Source organism: Eubalaena glacialis, chromosome 19 (assembly GCF_028564815.1).
Source record: "Eubalaena glacialis isolate mEubGla1 chromosome 19, mEubGla1.1.hap2.+ XY, whole genome shotgun sequence".
Taxonomy (NCBI): Eukaryota; Metazoa; Chordata; class Mammalia; order Artiodactyla; family Balaenidae; genus Eubalaena; species Eubalaena glacialis.
This window is the reverse complement of record NC_083734.1, coordinates 56,522,383-56,539,746: the sequence shown is the minus strand read 5'-3', so window position 1 is coordinate 56,539,746 and position 17,364 is coordinate 56,522,383. Positions and strand designations below refer to the sequence as shown.

The 17,364-nt window shown below is 61.1% G+C and overlaps 1 protein-coding gene across 3 annotated transcripts in view; it reads left to right on the top strand.

Moving 5' to 3' along the window:
- The first annotated feature begins 781 nt into the window (after window positions 1-781).
- Window positions 782-17,364, top strand: part of TMEM94 (transmembrane protein 94) — a 19,299-nt gene continuing 2,716 nt past the window's right edge. Inside the window, exons 1-25 of one of the 3 annotated variants that reach the window (XM_061176041.1) lie at window positions 782-867; window positions 6,560-6,679; window positions 7,017-7,144; window positions 7,447-7,583; window positions 8,156-8,358; window positions 8,715-8,866; window positions 9,252-9,354; window positions 9,571-9,657; window positions 9,919-10,035; window positions 10,425-10,481; window positions 10,783-10,887; window positions 11,016-11,180; window positions 11,361-11,570; window positions 12,225-12,540; window positions 12,989-13,162; window positions 13,554-13,656; window positions 13,778-13,995; window positions 14,688-14,869; window positions 14,966-15,104; window positions 15,353-15,468; window positions 15,600-15,699; window positions 16,045-16,153; window positions 16,348-16,537; window positions 16,775-16,852; window positions 17,107-17,227. In XM_061176041.1, the coding sequence (XP_061032024.1) occupies window positions 814-867; window positions 6,560-6,679; window positions 7,017-7,144; window positions 7,447-7,583; window positions 8,156-8,358; window positions 8,715-8,866; window positions 9,252-9,354; window positions 9,571-9,657; window positions 9,919-10,035; window positions 10,425-10,481; window positions 10,783-10,887; window positions 11,016-11,180; window positions 11,361-11,570; window positions 12,225-12,540; window positions 12,989-13,162; window positions 13,554-13,656; window positions 13,778-13,995; window positions 14,688-14,869; window positions 14,966-15,104; window positions 15,353-15,468; window positions 15,600-15,699; window positions 16,045-16,153; window positions 16,348-16,537; window positions 16,775-16,852; window positions 17,107-17,178 (3,435 nt within the window). In that variant the 5' untranslated portion in view covers window positions 782-813 and the 3' untranslated portion in view covers window positions 17,179-17,227. The remainder of the gene's footprint in view (window positions 868-6,559; window positions 6,680-7,016; window positions 7,145-7,446; window positions 7,584-8,155; window positions 8,359-8,714; window positions 8,867-9,251; window positions 9,355-9,570; window positions 9,658-9,918; window positions 10,036-10,424; window positions 10,482-10,782; window positions 10,888-11,015; window positions 11,181-11,360; window positions 11,571-12,224; window positions 12,541-12,988; window positions 13,163-13,553; window positions 13,657-13,777; window positions 13,996-14,687; window positions 14,870-14,965; window positions 15,105-15,352; window positions 15,469-15,599; window positions 15,700-16,044; window positions 16,154-16,347; window positions 16,538-16,774; window positions 16,853-17,106; window positions 17,228-17,364) is intronic. The other 2 variants (XM_061176040.1, XM_061176039.1) reach the window with 2 other exon arrangements.

Here is a 17,364-nt window from a genome sequence, read left to right as displayed (position 1 = left end):
TGGCTCTTCCCTCTTCCACTGGCTTCCTCTGCTCGCTCACTTCCCAGCCCCCTGCTCTGCCCTCCGAGAAGTCACTGCTCCAGTTTTCTCAATTGCCGGTCCTTCCCCCTCCACGTAGGATGTGCTGCTATTAATAAGCCCCCCCCTCCTTCCCGCAGCTCTGACTGTGGAGAGAGCTGTTGTTGGCGTGGCTCCATGCTGGAGTCTCAAAGGGATCTGGGGGGCTCCCCCAAGTGGGGCTCCTCACCTTGCCCAGGAAAGGGAGTCCGGGGGGAGAGGACAGGTACTTCTCGATGCCCGCGGGTGCCCTCGGGGCTCCGGGCCGACAGCAGCCACTTCCTGCACAGCTTCTCCTCCGGTGGGGGTGGGCGGTGGGCGCATCCGAACCCCTGGGCGGCACGTCGCCCTCTGCTTACCCTCCGGTGCCTCCTCTGATGAATGGGCCCAGCCCTTGGACAGCTGGCAGGGCCCCTACCAACTTTCTCCTCTCAACCCCTTCCCTCCTCCCTCCCTCTCCGCAGCCTCTCCCTCCTTCCGTCCTTTCCTCCTGCACCGGCAGCCCGGTCTCCTCCTCCTCCCTCCCTAAATCTGCAGCGTGACTGGAAATAGTCTAAATTAATCAGCAGATTGAAGCTCCACTCTGCTGCCGCTGCCGCCCCGCTCCTCGCTCACACGCGCTCCAGCTCTCTTCTCTCTTCTCTCTTCTCTGTCTTCACTCTTTCCCTCTCTGTCTTTCTCTGTCTCCTTCTCTCCCTCTCCGAGGGCAGTGTTGGCAGTTCTGTGGCTGACGCGCTGTGGCTCAGGCTCTACCCCATGCTCTTTAAACGGGCAGAGCTATGGATGGCCCATCAGGGCAAAGGCAGCAAAGTGAGTATGCCAGCTGGGCTTGACGCCCCCATTCCACACGCCTGCTTCCCCGCTTTGTGTCAGAGGTTTTGGGTTAACGGTTGAAGATGGAAGCTGGGCCGGAGGCAGCTTGGATTACGAGGTAGCGAGGACCGTGGAAGGAGGCTGGGGATGGGAGCCAGAAAGCCTGTGTGTGTAGCTGCCTGCCAGGCTCCTGAGTCACCCAGAGCAGGACCGGAGCCCAAGTTTCCCCGTGGGGCATCCTGTCAAGGTGTGCTGGGACCCGGGTCGCCAGGCACAAGGCTTGGATGCCAGCCCCTCCTCGGGGCCATTAAGGAGGCTTTTCTCGCCGGACCACATGGGTCACTGAGACAGGAGCCACCGGGGCTGGGGTGATTTCTTCCTAGGTCTTGGCTGCAGGAGGTGAGAAAGAAGACAGGTGAAAGTGCCAGGGTCAGTATGAGCCGGGAAGAGTGAGGAAGAGGAGGAGGTGCCTCTGCCTGAGGCTTTGAGCTGCTTGTCTGTAGACAGAGTCGATTTGTGTCTGGCCAAACTTGGAAGAGATTTATGGTGACACCTATAATAGACCCTGGTGGATAGTGGCCGAATCTCTGCTTCAGTGGTTCAGACCTTGTGGAGTCCAGCTTTGGGTCCCTGCTCACCTGCACCGGCCAAGGAGGCTGTGACCGTGGGGACCTGGCGAAGGGGCCAGCTGGTTCTAATTAGTGGTTATCTGCTGTTGCCAAGGCCAAAGGCCAAGGCCAATTCACAGTCTGCCTACCTGAGCCTAGGGGACCTAGATTCCACTTTCTCCCGAAACAGGTAGAATAGGAAGGAAAACAGCTGCTGTGCTGAGGGAACCTCAGGGGAGTCCCGAAAGGACAGGGACTGAGGGCTGGGGGCTTCCGGTTCTGGGCCACCTGAGAAACCTGACCGAGGTGGCACAGGACAGCCCAGGCGTGCTGGCTCTTAAAGCCTCATTAGACGGACCCAGATGCTTAGCTTTGGGCCCTGGGGAGCTGGTTCTGTTCGGTAGCAGATTCCTTGCAGTTCTGATTTAGCAGATAGAATTTTGTCACCACCTGCTGCTCCTCCAGCCCCCAGGCCCTGCCCGTGTCCCCCTTTGACGATGAAGCGGGGCGCGATGGGCGCGTGCTGGCAGCCTCTCCTGAGCCTACACCTCCTATGGCCTCGAGTTCCTCTGTTGGGTTCAGTTGAGGCTGAGCACTTAAAACAGTGGGATGGGGTTGCTTCTACCCGAAAAGCTTCAGTGTCAGGGGAGAAGCGGGGCCACGCCTCCCCTCTGGTGTAGAGGCCTTGCTTAGCCATGGCTCCTTGGCCCCAGGAATTTCCTGGAGGTGCCTGGGGGTGGGGAGTGGGAGTTTCTGAGCATCTGGGAAGTAGGAAGAATTGCTTCCTGCCTTTGGGTACTTAAGTCCGGGGCAGATTTTCCTCACTCTTCTTGGCCCTGCTAGGCAAGAAGAGCAGACCTCAGATGGCACGTGTACGACAGGCGTTCTTATTTCTCACACCATCCCTGTCCTTGCACAGACCTCCCCCCACCCCCGCCATGGGTGCCCGGGCACGCTGGGTGCCAGCCTAACTCTGTGCTTTGAGAAAGGCCACCGAGCCAGCTCACGCATGAGCCCTGTCTGAATTTCCTTTGGAAAGCGTGAATGTCTTTCACCAATTTCCTCAGCTTCAGTTCTCATACCGCATGGGGGAAAAGCCATGGGGTAATGAGAGAAACAGTGATTTTACCCATACCCGGGACCCTCCTGCCGGAGACTGAGTGAAGAGTTGCCATCAGGCCTCAGTGGGCGGCCACGGCAGCTGGATAAGTGGGGTTGGGGCCGGGGAGGGTTGGCTGGCCTTGAGGGCTGGTCCTGGCCCCGGGGCGCTGTGCTGGCAGGCACTTTCTTCAGGAGGCATATAATTACAGAATGGCTTATTTTTCCTCTGTTGTGCTGTCTTTAATCTCCAGTCTGGAGTTGGTGCTCCAAGCCAGACACAACATGCGGGGGCAGACGCACGCCCTCAGCTCCGCAGGCCCCCTCCCGCCTCTGCCGGCCCTGCCCCGGCAGCATCTGCCATCCTCTGGCCCCTCCTCCCACACCTGGAGAGCAGCACGGGACAGGTTCTCAGACCCTGGAGGAAGAGAAGGAGCGAAACAGTTGCTGGGTGGGGTTGCCCGGGGGGGTTGGGGGTGCCTGAAATAAGGCAGCGGATGCAGGGCAGCCACAGGGCAAGCAGAGGGCAGTTCCTGAGGGTCCTAGGTCTAAAGGCCTGGCTGGAGGAAGGCCGCCGCGCTGGCTCTCTGGCTGCTCCCCTTAGCCTTTCCCTGCCTTCCTGAGCCTGGCGCTCATTCCAGACCGAGCAGCTTCCCGGGTGATTGTGCAGCCGCGTGGGCTTTGTCAGCTCTTCCTTTCTCCCGCCCTTTGGCGTGCAGCCTTTCCACCTCTGCGGGCCAGTCCTTCCCTGCCCGCAGGAGGTTTGCGCACTTTATCATTTCTGGAGACCTGGCCTAGGCAAGTCCACCCTGGGAACCTGCACATCCCACTGCGGGGAGGGAGCTTGGCAGGTTGAGCCTGAGGGAGGAAGGGGAAAGGGGAGGGGAGGCTGGGCCTCCCAAACGCTATTCTTCTTGGACCTTCTTGGGATGAGAGGGGCAGGCATCCTCCCTTGGACATGAGAAGGCCTGTGGTCCCCCTTTGCTTTTCTCTTTCTCCTTCCCGCCCCTGGAGGCTTTCTCCCCTCATGCCAGGAGCCAAGGAGGCAGAGGTGCAGGCCTTGCCTGACACTCCTTTGTCCTGGACCACGGCCTCTCAGGGAGGCCCCCGGATCCCTGCCGGAGGGAGGTGGGTGCTTTGGAGTACAGTATTTACCCTTGCGGGGTGCCGGCTCCCTGCCCGGAGGGCCATTTCTTCCTGAGCTGAAATAACCAGTTATCCCCTCGGAGAAGCAGCAGCTCTCATCCTCGTAATCCCCCAAAGCCACCGTGGAGAGCAGGGATTAGGTGAGATTTAGGCAAGGGATCTGGGAGGTCTTTGGGCCGGGCCCACTCTGAAGCCCGTCCTCATCCCTCAGGCCGGGGGAGCTGGCGACAGGCCAGCATGGGGGCTCCACTCAGGGGCCTCCCACCATGCCAGGTCTGCAGCCAGGGGATATGGCCCCCAGTCCATCAACTCCTAGTCTGGCGAGGGTCAAGCCTGCCAAGGGGGCGGGACATGGAGACCGGCAGGAAGGAGGAAATCCAGAACGTTGGTGGGCAAAGCCGGGGCAGAACCCCGGGGATAGGAGGGAAGAGGGTAGGGCGTGAGCCCAGGCAGCCAGGGCATCGCTGGCTCAGTGACCCCTGGCCAGGACTCAGTAGATAAGCCCAGTCCCTTTCTTGGTGCCCCAGGTCCAGGGCTTTGTGCCTCTTGCTCAGGAGCTTTCCCTGGTGGAAGCCCACATTGGTGCTCTTCAGGTGGCCCCTGAGAAAGACACACTCCTCCCCCAGGCCCTACCTTTCCTGGGGGCCTTCTTTTTCCAGGACCCCCAACTGGGGATCTGTGCATCAGATCCAACCTGGGCTGGGCCTCACCTCCAGGAGTTTTGATTCACTGGGTCTGGGTGGGGCCTGGACAGCCACGTTTGTAAAAGCTCCAGGTGTTTCTGCTACAGATCCTGGGTTGACAACCCTGACGAAGGTGTCATTGGGACCGGTGAAACTACATGGGCGTTCATTCATTCATTCAGTCAGTCAGCAAGTATTCACTGAGCTGCTGCCCTGTGATAGGCACTGTCTTAGTGGTTGGTGGAGGGGTGTGGAGATGGAAGAATTTAGTACCCTTTTCCAGGCATTGGCAGTCTGGTGGGAGAGCCAGACAGGCAAATCTATAATGACAGTCCTCCGTGATGCTGCCTGTGAGCGAGGTTGTCCGGGGTGCCTTTGGAATACAAACCTCCCCCTGTATGTGCAGCCCTGGGTTTTGGGAAGATTTCCCAGAGCGGGTGGTGTTTGAGCTGAGTCTCGAAGGAGAAGTAAGAGTTGTCTGGGGCAGGGAGTGTGCTCTTGGCTAGGAAAATCCATAAAGGTGCTGACACATGAGCTGGGGGAGCGCGGCATGTGACAGGAATGGCAGAAAAGGAGGCTGGAGAAGCTGGCGGATCCCGGACCACGCTCAGGAGTCTGGGCTAGATTTTAAAGGTAAACAGGGTCAGTTCAGACGTGCGCTCACTGGCTGGGATGCAGCGGTTGGTTTGGAAAAGGTAGGGACTGGGAGGTGGGAGGGGGAGGCAGAGGTCGCGGGGAAGGGCTGGGGTGCCTGGGTGATGGTAACTGCAGGAGGGGTGCTGGCTCAGGCAGGGAGGGCCGGGTGGCAATTTCAGGGGTTTGGACGTATCAACTCATAGGTACCTATGAAACAGCTGTGCGGCAGTTTAGGGAATGGGTCAGAATTCGGGGTAGCGGTCAGGCTAGAGGTGAAATTTAGGAGTTGTAAGTGTATTGGTGGCAGATGAATCCATGTGGCTGAGGTTGCCCTGGAAACGTACATAAAGTTGTGGAGAAGATGTCATAGGATGGACTGTGGGGTAGATGGACAGGACAAAACAGGAGAGAAGCCCAGGAACAAGGGGTCTCAATGGGAGAGGTCAGGCCATGGGGTCACATAGGACAATGTGCTGGGAACCACCCCTGTCCATACCACGTTCCACCCACCCACGGTGAGATGAGAGTGCGGTGCGGTCAGTGCAGGTCCTTTCCTGGGAGCAGCTGTCTTTTTTTCTGAGATTGTGTCCTTCCCAATGTTGTAGGGTTACAATAGCCTCCCTTTTATGAAATGGTGGTAACAGAAGTTGGTGGGGTTTTTTCCTTAATGTTTTTTACTAGGAACAACGTAAAGCCAGAATCTCCAGGTTAGTTCTCTTCTCCCCACTTAATACATATTTTCTCTAGTTGCGGCGAGCAGGGGCTACTCTTCATTACGGTGCATGGGCTTCTCATTGGGTGGCTTCTCTTGTTGCAGAGCACGGGCTCTAGGTGCGCAGGCTTCAGTAGTTGTGGCACATGGGCTTCAGTAGTTGTGGCCCGTGGGCTCAGTAGTTGTGGTGCACGGGCTTAGTTGCTCTGCGGCATGTGGGATCTTCCCGGACCAGAGCTCGAACCCGTGTCCCCTGCATTGGCAGGCGGATTCTTTTTTTTTATAAATTTATTTTATTTATTTATTTATTTATTTAATTAATTTATTTTTTGGCTGTGTTGGGTTTTCGTTTCTGTGCGAGGGCTTTCTCCAGTTGCGGCAAGCGGGGGCCACTCCTCATCGCGGTGCGCGGGCCTCTCACTATCGCGGCCTCTCTTGTTGCGGAGCACAGGCTCCAGACGCGCAGGCTCAGTAGTTGTGGCTCACGGGCCCAGTTGCTCTGCGGCATGTGGGATCTTCCCGGACCAGAGCTCGAACCCGTGTCCCCTGCATTGGCAGGCGGATTCTTAACCACTGCGCCACCAGGGAAGCCCTCTGGTTTTGTTTTAAACTTGGCTTTGAGGAGCAGGGCACTGTGTACTTGAACGGCTTTTAATTTGGTGGAGATCTGAACATGCTCACGCCCTGAGGGGTCGGGGCTAGTGGAGGGAGGGAGGGTGAGGATTTGGGAGAAGGGAGGAAGGTTCTGGGGAGGTGGGAGGGGAGGGCCTCCCGAGAGATGCTGAGTGCCTCCTGCTTCCCTCCAGGGCGAGGCTCCCTTGGCCCTGGGCCTGTCCACCCGGAAGGCCCTCAGCATCCTGAAGGAGCAGCTGGAGGCGGTGCTGGACGGACACCTGAAAGAACGGAAGAAATGTCTCACGTGGAAGGTGACATGTCCTCATGGGGAGCCCAGAGCCTAGTTGGGGCGGTGGAAAAGCTTGGGAAGCCCATTCTCGGGGCCATGACTCTCCCTGTCACCCTGGATGGTGTGACCCGACTGAGGCATCACTAAAAATCAGAAAGAGGCCAGGGTTCCTTTCAGAGTGATGTCCTGACCCCAGCCGAGACCGAAGCGAGAAGACAGAGGTGGCCGCCTGGGCTCTCCATCGGGTGGGCGGGGGAGGAAGGCGGCCAGATCCTAGCGGGACAGTGCATCTTGGCTCCTTCCTCCTCCCTTGGCCCCCGGGCCTCTCACTCCCTGGCCTGCTGCCCCTCCCTCCTCAGGAGATGCGTAGAAGCAGCTTCCTGCACCACAGTAACCGCTGCTCCTGTTTCCACTGGCCCGGCGCCTCGCTCATGCTCCTGGCCGTGCTGCTGCTGCTGGGCTGCTATGGGGGCCAGCCGGCTGGCAGGTACGCGGCCCGAGGCCCTGGGAGCGGCTCCTTCCCACCTCTCGCAGCGCAGGGTCTGGGTTTGTCCCCCTCCTGCCTCCACACCCGCCTGGGACATCCCGGGGAGAGGGGAGCTGCCCCCCAGAGTCAGCGCCTGGGTCGTGTAGGAATCCACAGTCCCTTGGCCGGCTGATGTCAGAACCAGAAGGAGACACTCTTTTCAGAAGGGACTGGGGAGGGGAGTGTGGGGCCCTGGGTTGGCTGGGCTGGAGACCCCCCGCCCTGCCCCCCGCCGCCAGTGCCCCCTCTTCTCTCCCTGCCAGCCACGGGGTGGAGCTGGTGAACGCCGCTGCACTCTTCCTCTTGCTGCTCCTCAACCTCGTCCTCATTGGGCGGCAAGATCGGCTGAAGCGTCGGGAGGTAGAACGGAGACTCCGGGGGATCATTGACCAAATCCAAGGTGAGGCCAAGGGGCAGGCGAGTCAGGTGGGAAAAGATGCCCTGGGATGTGTCAGAGCCCTGGAGCTCCCGTCCCCAGCCCCAGCCAGGAGCCCCAGCACATTGGCGTTGCCTGCGGTCAGCATTCAGGGGATAAGGATGCCCTGATTTCTTCTCAGTGGTGCAGCGAGAGCCGTGGGACGGCTATGGGTACCCAGGCAGTGGCCTGGGGCGGGCAGGAAGGCTAATGGCTCCTCAAAGCCAGGGACCAAATCAGCTTAATCTTTGACGTTTGTACCCCTCACGAAGCTCAGCACACCCCTCAAAGCCCTTAGCAAAGTTAGCAAAATGTATTTGAATGCAAGGGGGGTACAAAGAATAGGAGCTTCAGGTGTTCAGAGGAGGTGCAAGTGCCTGGGCTGGGGTGGTTGGGAGGTGACCTCGTAGAGGGGAAGTGTTGGAATGAGCGGCGTGGGTTGATGCAGGCCTTCTGGGGAAGGGAGAAGAGCAGACACAGCTTCATAGCTGTGTGCTGGATCTGGCTGGTGTGTGGATCCATGGGTGAGGCTGTTTCCCTCTTTCCATTCTCATCAGATGCCCTCAGGGATGGCAAGGAGATCAAGTGGCTAGATGCCATGTACCCAGACCTCCACATGCCCTTTGCACCATCCTGGTCCCTACACTGGGCCTACAGAGATGGACATCTGGTCAACCTGCCAGTTAGCCTGTTGGTAGAAGGAGACATCATAGCTCTGAGGCCTGGCCAAGAATCGTTTGCTTCTCTGAGGGGGATCAAGGTAGCTGGAGGCTTTTCTCCTTCCCTGGAAATGCTGTGGGAGTGTCCACCGGCAGTGGTGGGAGGGTCCCTGGGCTTAATCCTGATGCTTCCTGCCCAGCTCATGGGTTTCTTGGCAGGGGCTCCAGGAGAATGGAGAAAAGCTGGAACATCTTTCTCCTTGTCCTGTTCTTTCTTCTGTCTGATCCTCAAGCTGCTCGGGATGCAGTCCCCCAGGCCCCACCCTAACTGACTCCTTGCTAACTGATGGTCCCCTAACCCAATGAGATGTCTCCGCTTAGCTAGAACGGCCAAGGAAGAGTGGCTTCCATGGAACCCATTAATTACCCTCGACCTCCTCCCCTTCGTCGCTGGCAGGATGATGAGCACATCGTCTTGGAGCCGGGAGACCTGTTTCCACCTTTCTCTCCGCCCCCCTCCCCCCGGGGAGAAGTGAAGAAAGGGCCACAGAACCCCCAGCAGCACCGGCTCTTCCGCGTCCTTGAGACCCCTGTGATTGACAACATCAGGTGAGGGTGCTGCCCTGCCTTCCTCCCGTCCCCTGACTTCTCCGCCCCAGTGCCTCCTGTGAGCAGGGGGCGCGGTGGGGCCGGTGACAGGAAGGCGCCTTGTCCTTACTGAGGTCCCTTAGCGCAGGCATCTCCGGAGGGTCTTCTCTTTAGTGTCCTGTGAGAATTCTTCGACTGGGTGATTGACCCCCTCTCAGTCTGAACTCCGAGGGGGCAGCTTCAGAGGCTGCCACGAGCCGCTGGCCACAGTGACCAGGAGGCCACTCAGCCGGGGCCAAGGAATAGGAGGGAATTGCAGGACCCGGTGATGCTCGGTGAAGGGGTGGGCTTCAGGCCTCTCCCCTGAGCAGGGCTCGCCCGAGTATAGTATCACGTCTTTGTGCAGGTGGTGCCTGGACATGGCCCTGTCCCGCCCAGTCACCGCTCTGGACAACGAGAGGTTCACGGTGCAGTCAGTGATGCTGCATTTCGCGGTGCCCGTGGTCCTGGTGCGTGAGGCGGGGCCGCACAGGGCAGGGGGAGGGCCGGGAAATGGGGGAGCCTGGGGGCCAGACTCGGACGAGCGCGTGAGTGAAGACTAGAGGGTCCCAGCATGAGCCGGCCTGTGCCGGGGGCGGGGCTGTGAGTGGGCAGAAGACGGGGAGCCTTAGAGCCTGGGTCCCTCTCTGCGGGGGATAAGGCAGCGTCTCTCCTGTTCCCGACAGGCTGGCTTCCTCATCACCAACGCCCTGCGCTTCATGCTGAATGCCCCTGGTGTCACGACCTGGCAGTACACCCTCCTCCAGCTGCAGGTAACGACCGCCCTCTCCCCTCTGTGGCGCTTTTCCCTTTCCCCTGAGACTGCGTCCCCTCATGGTGCCCTGACTGCCCTTCCCTCTCTGCAGCCCAGGGGTCTCTTAGGCTTAGCTTCGGAGTGCCTGCTTCCCTTCCTCCCTTCCTGCCCCTAGCTGTCCTTTTTACTCAGGGGAGGGCCCCAGGGCCGGGGAAGCCCTTCCCTCCCTCTCTCCGCCAGCAAATCTCAGGGAGCCTCAGTGTGGCTCGCTCTTTCCCAGGTGAATGGCGTCCTGCCCATCCTCCCCTTGCTCTTCCCCGTCCTCTGGGTCCTGGCAACTGCCTGTGGAGAAGCCCGTGTCCTGGCCCAGATGAGCAAGGCTTCCCCCAGCTCCCTGGTAGGTTGTTCCGAGGCATCGGGGCAGTGGGGGTCGGGGGACAGTGCAAAAAGAACCAAAGACAGGAATGAAAAGAGTCGGCTGTGCCCCAGCAAACAGGGCAGAAGTCCAGCCCCACCCCTACCCCGTGGCCCAGCGACAGGCAGGGCCTGGGCAGCTCTCCGAGGGCTTTGTCCTCTCCAGCCAGAAGGGTCTCCAGAGCAGGCCCCAGGGGTGGCTGAGTGTCCACCCGGGCTGTCAGCAGACAGGGGATGATTCAAGGGCTGCCCGGGAGTCCTTCACCAAAGGCTTTGGGAGCCTTGCTGGCACGAGTCCCCACCCGCCAGCTCGGAGGCCTGTGAGAGGCTGGCAGTTTCCTCCCCGAGGCTCACACCCTCTTCTCCACACAGCTGGCCAAGTTCTCGGAGGACACTCTGAGCAGCTATACCGAAGCCGTGTCCTCTCAGGTACCCTCACCCAGGATGGATTCTGCTCCAGGCCCCGTACCCCCAGCCCGCGCTCCCTTGGGCCCCTTCTGGAACCCTGGGACTCCCCTACTTTATGGCCTTTGAGCCTCCCACGGGCTCTTGGAGCCCCTCAGTCCACCCGTCCCACATGGGTAATGTGTCACCGCCGTGCTGGACACGGGATTTTCCACCCAACTTCCTGGTGCTCCCCGGACCGTTTCCTCTGTCGGCCCCAGAGGCCACCTCCAGGGAAATATGGCCAAGCCCCAGCTGGCCTCGCGGGCTTTGTCTCTGCCCTCAGGAAATGCTGCGCTGCATTTGGGGCCACTTCCTGCGGGTGATCCAGGGGACGTCTCCTACGCTGAGCCACAGCTCCAGCCTGCTGCACAGCCTGGGCTCCGTCACGGTGAGGGAGGCCCCATGGGAGGACCTGGCCTCGACAGGCTGCTCTCTGGCCATATCCGGTCACTTAAGCGGCCCCTGGCGGCTTGGGGACCTCCAAGGCCCCTTCCCGGTCCCCGTCTCTCCCTGCAGGTCCTGTGCTGTGTGGACAAACAGGGGGTCCTGTCCTGGCCCAACCCCAGCCCGGAGACCGTGCTCTTCTTCAGCGGAAAGGTGGAGCCCCCGCACAGCAGCCACGAGGACCTAACGGATGATCTGTCCACCCGCTCCTTTTGCCATCCCGAGGTCGAGGAGGAGGTACGGCCTGGGCCCGGCTGGTAGCCTCAGGGAGGGCGAGGCGAGGAGCCGGGAGGAGGGCTCAGGCCTCGGGATCTGCTTTGGAGATGACGCCCTGAGGGGACGAAACAGCCCTGCCTCACTGGCCCATGGCAGCCGTCGGGACGCCAGTCCGAGGCCTGTGCCTCTTGCTCTCCTCAGCCCCGTGAACGAGACGCCCTCCTGGCCGGCTCCCTGAACCCTACCCTGCACCTTTCCAATGAGCAGGAGCGCGGCAACTGGCCAGGCGACGGCCCCAAGGCCCCCGAGCCCTCCTCTCACCACAGAGCACACGGCCGCAGCAAACACCTGTCCGGCTCCAGCGTGAGCTTCAGCAGGGACACAGAGGGCGGTGAAGAAGAGCCCGGCAAGGTGAGGGGAGAGGGCGGAGAGCAGCCCTCTTGTCAGCCGCAGGGCGTCCTGGCCTCCCCCGCCGAAGGGGCCACAGGGGTGCAGCCCAGCCTGGACGGATGGAGCCCGAAGCACAGGCGTCTTGGCCTCTGTTCTCGGGCCTCCTGAGGCCTCGCCCACAGCTTTTCCGTGAAGTAGGCCCTTCCCCATTTTCCGGGTTACTCTGATGGTGGTAATTGGTTGGGGCAAGACCCTTCCTCCTAATCACAACCTTCAAGAGACAGAAAGCCGGGACTTCCCTGGTGGTCCAGTGGTTCCAGCCCTTCCACTGCAGGAGTCGCGGGTTCCATCGAACTAAGATCCTACATGCCACTCGGCCAAAAACAAAAAAAAAAAGTACAAAAGACAGAAAGCCAGTGGCTCCTTCTAAAAATGTTTCCCCTGGCTGAGAAAGGTGCTTCGTTGTTTCTTGCTTGGTCTGGACAACCTCCTCTGAGCTGGTGACAGTGTTGTTGGGCACAGATCCTAGAAGCAGCCAGGAGCCGGGAAGGACAGGGAAGGGGTTTCGAGAGGGATGGGAGAGCACGCCCTGCTGGGAGGCGGTGCCTTCTCTTGGGGGCACCCGCCGCATCCCTCCCAGTCTGAGGCCCCTCCTCCCCTCCACGTTTCCTCCAGACCCAGCACGGGCTGGAGGGCGAGCCCTATGAAGCCGAGGACTTCGTGTGCGACTACCACCTGGAGATGCTGAGCCTGTCCCAGGACCAGCAGAATCCCTCCTGCATCCAGTTCGATGACTCCAACTGGCAGCTCCACCTCACCTCCCTCAAGCCCCTGGGCCTCAACGTGCTGCTGAACCTGTGCAACGCCAGCGTCACCGAGCGGCTGTGCCGGTTCTCAGACCACCTGTGCAACATCGCCCTGCAGGAGAGCCACAGCACCGTGCTGCCCGTGCACGTGCCCTGGGGCCTCTGCGAGCTCGCCCGCCTCATTGGTACGCGGCCACTGCCGGGGTAGCGGCTAGGCTGGCTGCCGGCCTCTTCCAAGAGGCTGGGCCCCCGGCTCCAAACATGCCAGGCCCGGGCGTGGCCTTGGTCAAGAGCACCAGCAACCCTTTGGGCTTCTGATCGACCCCCTTTTTTTTTTGGGCCGTGCCACGAGGCTTGTGGCATTTTAGTTCCCCGACCAGGGATTGAACCCGGGCCCTCAGCCATGAGAACGCAGAGTCCTAGCCACTGGACCGCCAGGGAATTCCCTGATCATCCCCTTTAACCAGGCACCGCCGCTTGACGGCGCTTCCTCATCCGGGAAGATAACTCCCTGCGGGATGGTCGCGTGGAGGGAAGCCGCCCAGCCTGACCGGGGTTCCCTCCCCGCCAGGGAGGGTGGTGCGTGGGGGTGGGCTTCCTCCCAGAGGCCCCGTGCCGTCCCTCCTCCTGCAGGCTTCACTCCCGGGGCCAAGGAGCTCTTCAAGCAGGGGAACCACCTTGCGCTCTACCGCCTCCCCAGCGCCGAGACCATGAAGGAGACCTCGCTGGGGAGGCTCTCCTGTGTCACCAAGCGGCGCCCCCCGCTCAGCCACATGATCAGCCTCTTCATCAAGGACACCACCACCAGTGAGCCTCCCCGGCTCCGCCCGCATCAGGCCAAACCTCCCAGGAGCTGGGCGGGGCGGGGCTCTTTTTAGGGTGTCTTTTTTTAGGGAGCGCTGGGCCGACGAGCATTAGATTCTTCCCGAGATCTCAAACGTGGCAGAGATTGGCTTCGGGGAGGGGGGCTGGGATGGTGGTGGCCACAGATGATGGGACTGTCTGGAGGACCGGCAGCTTAGAGCCTGCGTTATGCACCCAGTGGCCTTGCCTACAGGTTTGCTGCCATGAGGCCTGGGGAGTTCCCATCCCCCAGGGGCTCCTTTAGTGCCCTTCTCAAGGGTGGCAGTATGTCCCTGGAGGTGAGGTGGCTTGGGCACTCATGGCTTGGCCTTCCTCTCCCCACCACTGCCCTCAGGCACAGAACAGATGCTGTCCCACGGCACGGCCGACGTGGTCTTGGAGGCCTGCACAGACTTCTGGGATGGAGCCGACATCTACCCTCTTTCGGGTTCCGACAGGTAGGTAAGGAAGCAGATGCCAGGGGAGAGAGCAGTCCGCTCTGGGGGTCTGCCTGCCCGGCTCCCAGGGCTGGGGCATCCCAGGACCACTCACCTCACTTCCACCCCGGTTCCCCGGCAGAAAGAAAGTGCTGGATTTCTACCAGCGAGCCTGCCTGTCTGGTTACTGCTCTGCCTTCGCCTACAAGCCCATGAGCTGTGCCCTGTCGTCCCAGCTCAACGGCAAGTGCATCGAGCTGGTGCAGGCGCCCGGCCAGAGCAGCATCTTCACCACGTACGAGCTGCCCAGCACCATTCCCATTAAGCTGAGTGCCCGCCGCGGCAGCTGGAGCTCCGACGGTACTGTGGGCCCTGTCCCCGGGGGCCGGGGGCCGGGAGGGCTTCCGGGGGCCTGGACCAGATCGCAGCAGAGGGGACAGCAGGCAGCACTGGACCTGGAACACCGCGGTGGCTCTCACTGTCTGGTGACATGGGCGAGTCCCTTAGTCTCATCTATAACCAGGTGCTTTGTCTGCCCTGCTCACGGGTTCATTGTGCTGCTCCAGTGGGATGACATATAGCAAAGTGCTTTCTTTGAAGGTTATAAAGCAGTAGCGTGTATAGGGCGTTAGCCTTATTTGAGTCAGACAAAGGACCGGGTCACAAACCCTGCTGGAGCAGGGGGGACTCAGAGCTCCACCCACCCCTCCCCACTCCGCCAAACATGCGGCCTTCTGGGGTCTCATGACCCAAGAGACCATGAACTGAAGCCATTGCTGAGGGTAGGGCCCGCCCCCTAGCCCTGGACCAGGGATTGTCACCTGACTGATGAGTACCTTTCCTTGTCTTTTCCCCTGTGTCTGTTGGCTTCTTTATGTCTTGGTTGTGCATGTGTGTGGCTGCATGTGTGGTCCCCTGGGGCCCTCGTGCTCGTTGATTTGGGCATGGCATCTGCATGTGTGGCCCCGGGCTGCCTCCTGGAATCTGCCGGTTCCTGGGTGTCCTGCCTGGGCCATGTCCTGGCCGGGCTCTGTGCCTTGTGCCTCCTGAAGAAGGGATCGGGGAGGTGCTGGAGAAGGAAGACTGCATGCAGGCCCTGAGCGGGCAGATCTTCATGGGCATGGTGTCCTCCCAGTACCAGGCCCGGCTGGACATCGTGCGCCTCATCGACGGGCTGGTCAACGCCTGCATCCGCTTCGTCTACTTCTCTTTGGAGGATGAGCTCAAAAGCAAGGTAGGGGAGCCCCCCCCACCCCCGCCACTGCTCCCACTGACCCTTTTCCCCATGGCCTTTTGGGCCCATCTGTTCATTGCCGTCTGCCCGGTGCAGGTGTTTGCAGAAAAGATGGGCCTGGAGACGGGCTGGAATTGTCACATCTCCCTCACACCCAATGGTGACATGCCCGGCTCTGAGATCCCCCCCTCCAGCCCTAGCCACGCTGGATCCCTGCATGATGACCTGAATCAGGGTGAGGGCAAAGGTTTGGTGTGGACACGAGGTGGGTGTGCGTCATTCCCCTTCCTTGGGGCTACAACTAGAAAGAGCCTCCATGGATCCCTCCCTTGGAAAATGGCTCTGATCTCCCTGCGGCAACGGCAGTCGACGGGGTGGGGGGAGAGGACACCTCGAAACAGGAAGTTTTGCGTCATCTGCAAGGCAAGGAAAGGCCCCCAGAAGTCTGGCCCCAAGGTGAGGGACAGGCTTTTGTCCCCACAGTGTCCCGAGATGATGCGGAAGGGCTCCTCCTGATGGAGGAGGAGGGTCACTCGGACCTCATTAGCTTCCAGCCCACGGACAGCGACCTCCCCAGCTTCCTGGAGGACTGCAACCGGGTACGGGGCGGCGGTGGCGGGGGGGGGGGGGTCTGTGCCCCCAGAGCCCTGGGCTTGGCCCGTGGCTTGTCCAGGGCAGAGGAGTGAGGGAGGAGGGACCCTGAGGCAACTGGCATCTCTGCTCTCTGCAGGCCAAGCTGCCCCGGGGCATCCACCAGGTGCGGCCCCACCTGCAGAACATCGACAATGTACCCCTGCTCGTGCCCCTCTTCACCGACTGCACCCCCGAGAGTGAGTGCCCTGGTGGCGGCCACTTGGCCAGCCCGGCCCTCGTGCGGAGCGCTGCCAGTGCGCGGGCACCCCGCGGGCTCTGGAGGGATGTCGGTTTCCTACGCAGGGCGCGGAGGAACCTGGGCTGGGAGGAGCTGGGGGTCTTGTGGGCTGGAGCCTTGGTGGCCCGTTCTAGGGAGTCAGAAGTGACAGTATTCATACGATGTTCACGAAATTGGGGGCAGGATGGTCCCAAAGAGGGGCCTGTTTTCCCTCGTCTCCTGCTTTGTCCTGTGGGTCTCTGCCCAGCACCCCACGTGGGGCTCGCCTGCCTGACTCTTGTGCCCCCCGACTCTGCCCCCTCAGCCATGTGTGAGATGATCAAGATCATGCAGGAGTATGGGGAGGTGACCTGCTGCCTGGGCAGCTCTGCCAACCTGCGGAACAGCTGCCTCTTCCTCCAGAGCGATATCAGGTCAGGGTGACACCCCAGAGCCGGGGGCCAGCCTCTTCCTCCCGGAGACCCCACAACTGATCTTGCCCTGGTCGGGACCAAGGAACCTGGATTTGGCGGGGAGAAGAGGGAGCAGGTGCTTGCTCAGTCCCGTGGGAGACGGGGTCTTGGCACGCTTCAGCTGATGGGTATGCTTCCCCCCCTGTGCTGAGCAGCATTGCCCTGGATCCCCTGTACCCATCCCGCTGCTCCTGGGAGACCTTTGGCTACGCCACCAGCACCAGCATGGCCCAGGCCTCGGACGGCCTTTCTCCTCTGCAGCTCTCGGGGCAGCTCAACAGCCTGCCCTGCTCCCTGACCTTCCGCCAGGAGGAGACCATCAGCATCATCCGGCTCATCGAGCAGGTGGGGGCTCGGGGGGGCTCGGGGGCAGGGGGGCAGGTCCTGCTTGGGGTGGGCAGTCGCGACGCAGGACCGGCCTGAGCTCCCAAGGGTGGTTCACCTCCAGGCGAAGCTCTCCCAGGCCGTTGAGTTTGCCTCCGCCCCTCCCTAGCGGGAACATTTGGGGCATCTGGCTCTTGGCTGAAGCTTATCAGCTGTGGGGCCTGAGAGAGACCACAACCTGTCCCTCCCGGTCCCTAGGCTCGGCACGCCACCTACGGCATTCGCAAGTGCTTCCTCTTCCTGCTGCAGTGCCAGCTGACTCTCGTGGTCATCCAGGTGAGGTGGGGCCAGCACGGGCATCGCCCCTCCCTGCTCACTCCTTCACTCAAGGGCCGGTTGAGAGGCTGGGAGGATGCAGCACAGCCTGGGGGGCCCCCAGAGCCTCTGTGAACCCCCTGGGCTTTTGGAGATGACCCCGCCGGCAGAATAGTGTCCCCTCCAGCGCCATCTCCTCTCAGCCAGGACGTGAGTCTCTGTCTGGGCACAGGGCGAGTCAGCCCTGGGGCTCCCAGTGTCTTACTCTTTGCCAGAATCTAATCGTGCTTCCTGGCTTCTCCTGGTTCAGTTCCTCTCTTGCCTCGTCCAGCTGCCGCCAATCCTGAGCACCACCGATATCCTGTGGCTGTCCTGCTTTTGCTACCCTCTGCTCAGGTGAGAGGCCGGGCCGCCTCTCCGTGCCCAGGCAGGCAGGGTTGGGATGTCACCAAGTGTCCCCAGGAGCCCAGGTTCAGGAAGCCATGCTCAGTGCTCACTTCTGGCACAGGAGGCCCGGGGGCACTCTCTCCCTT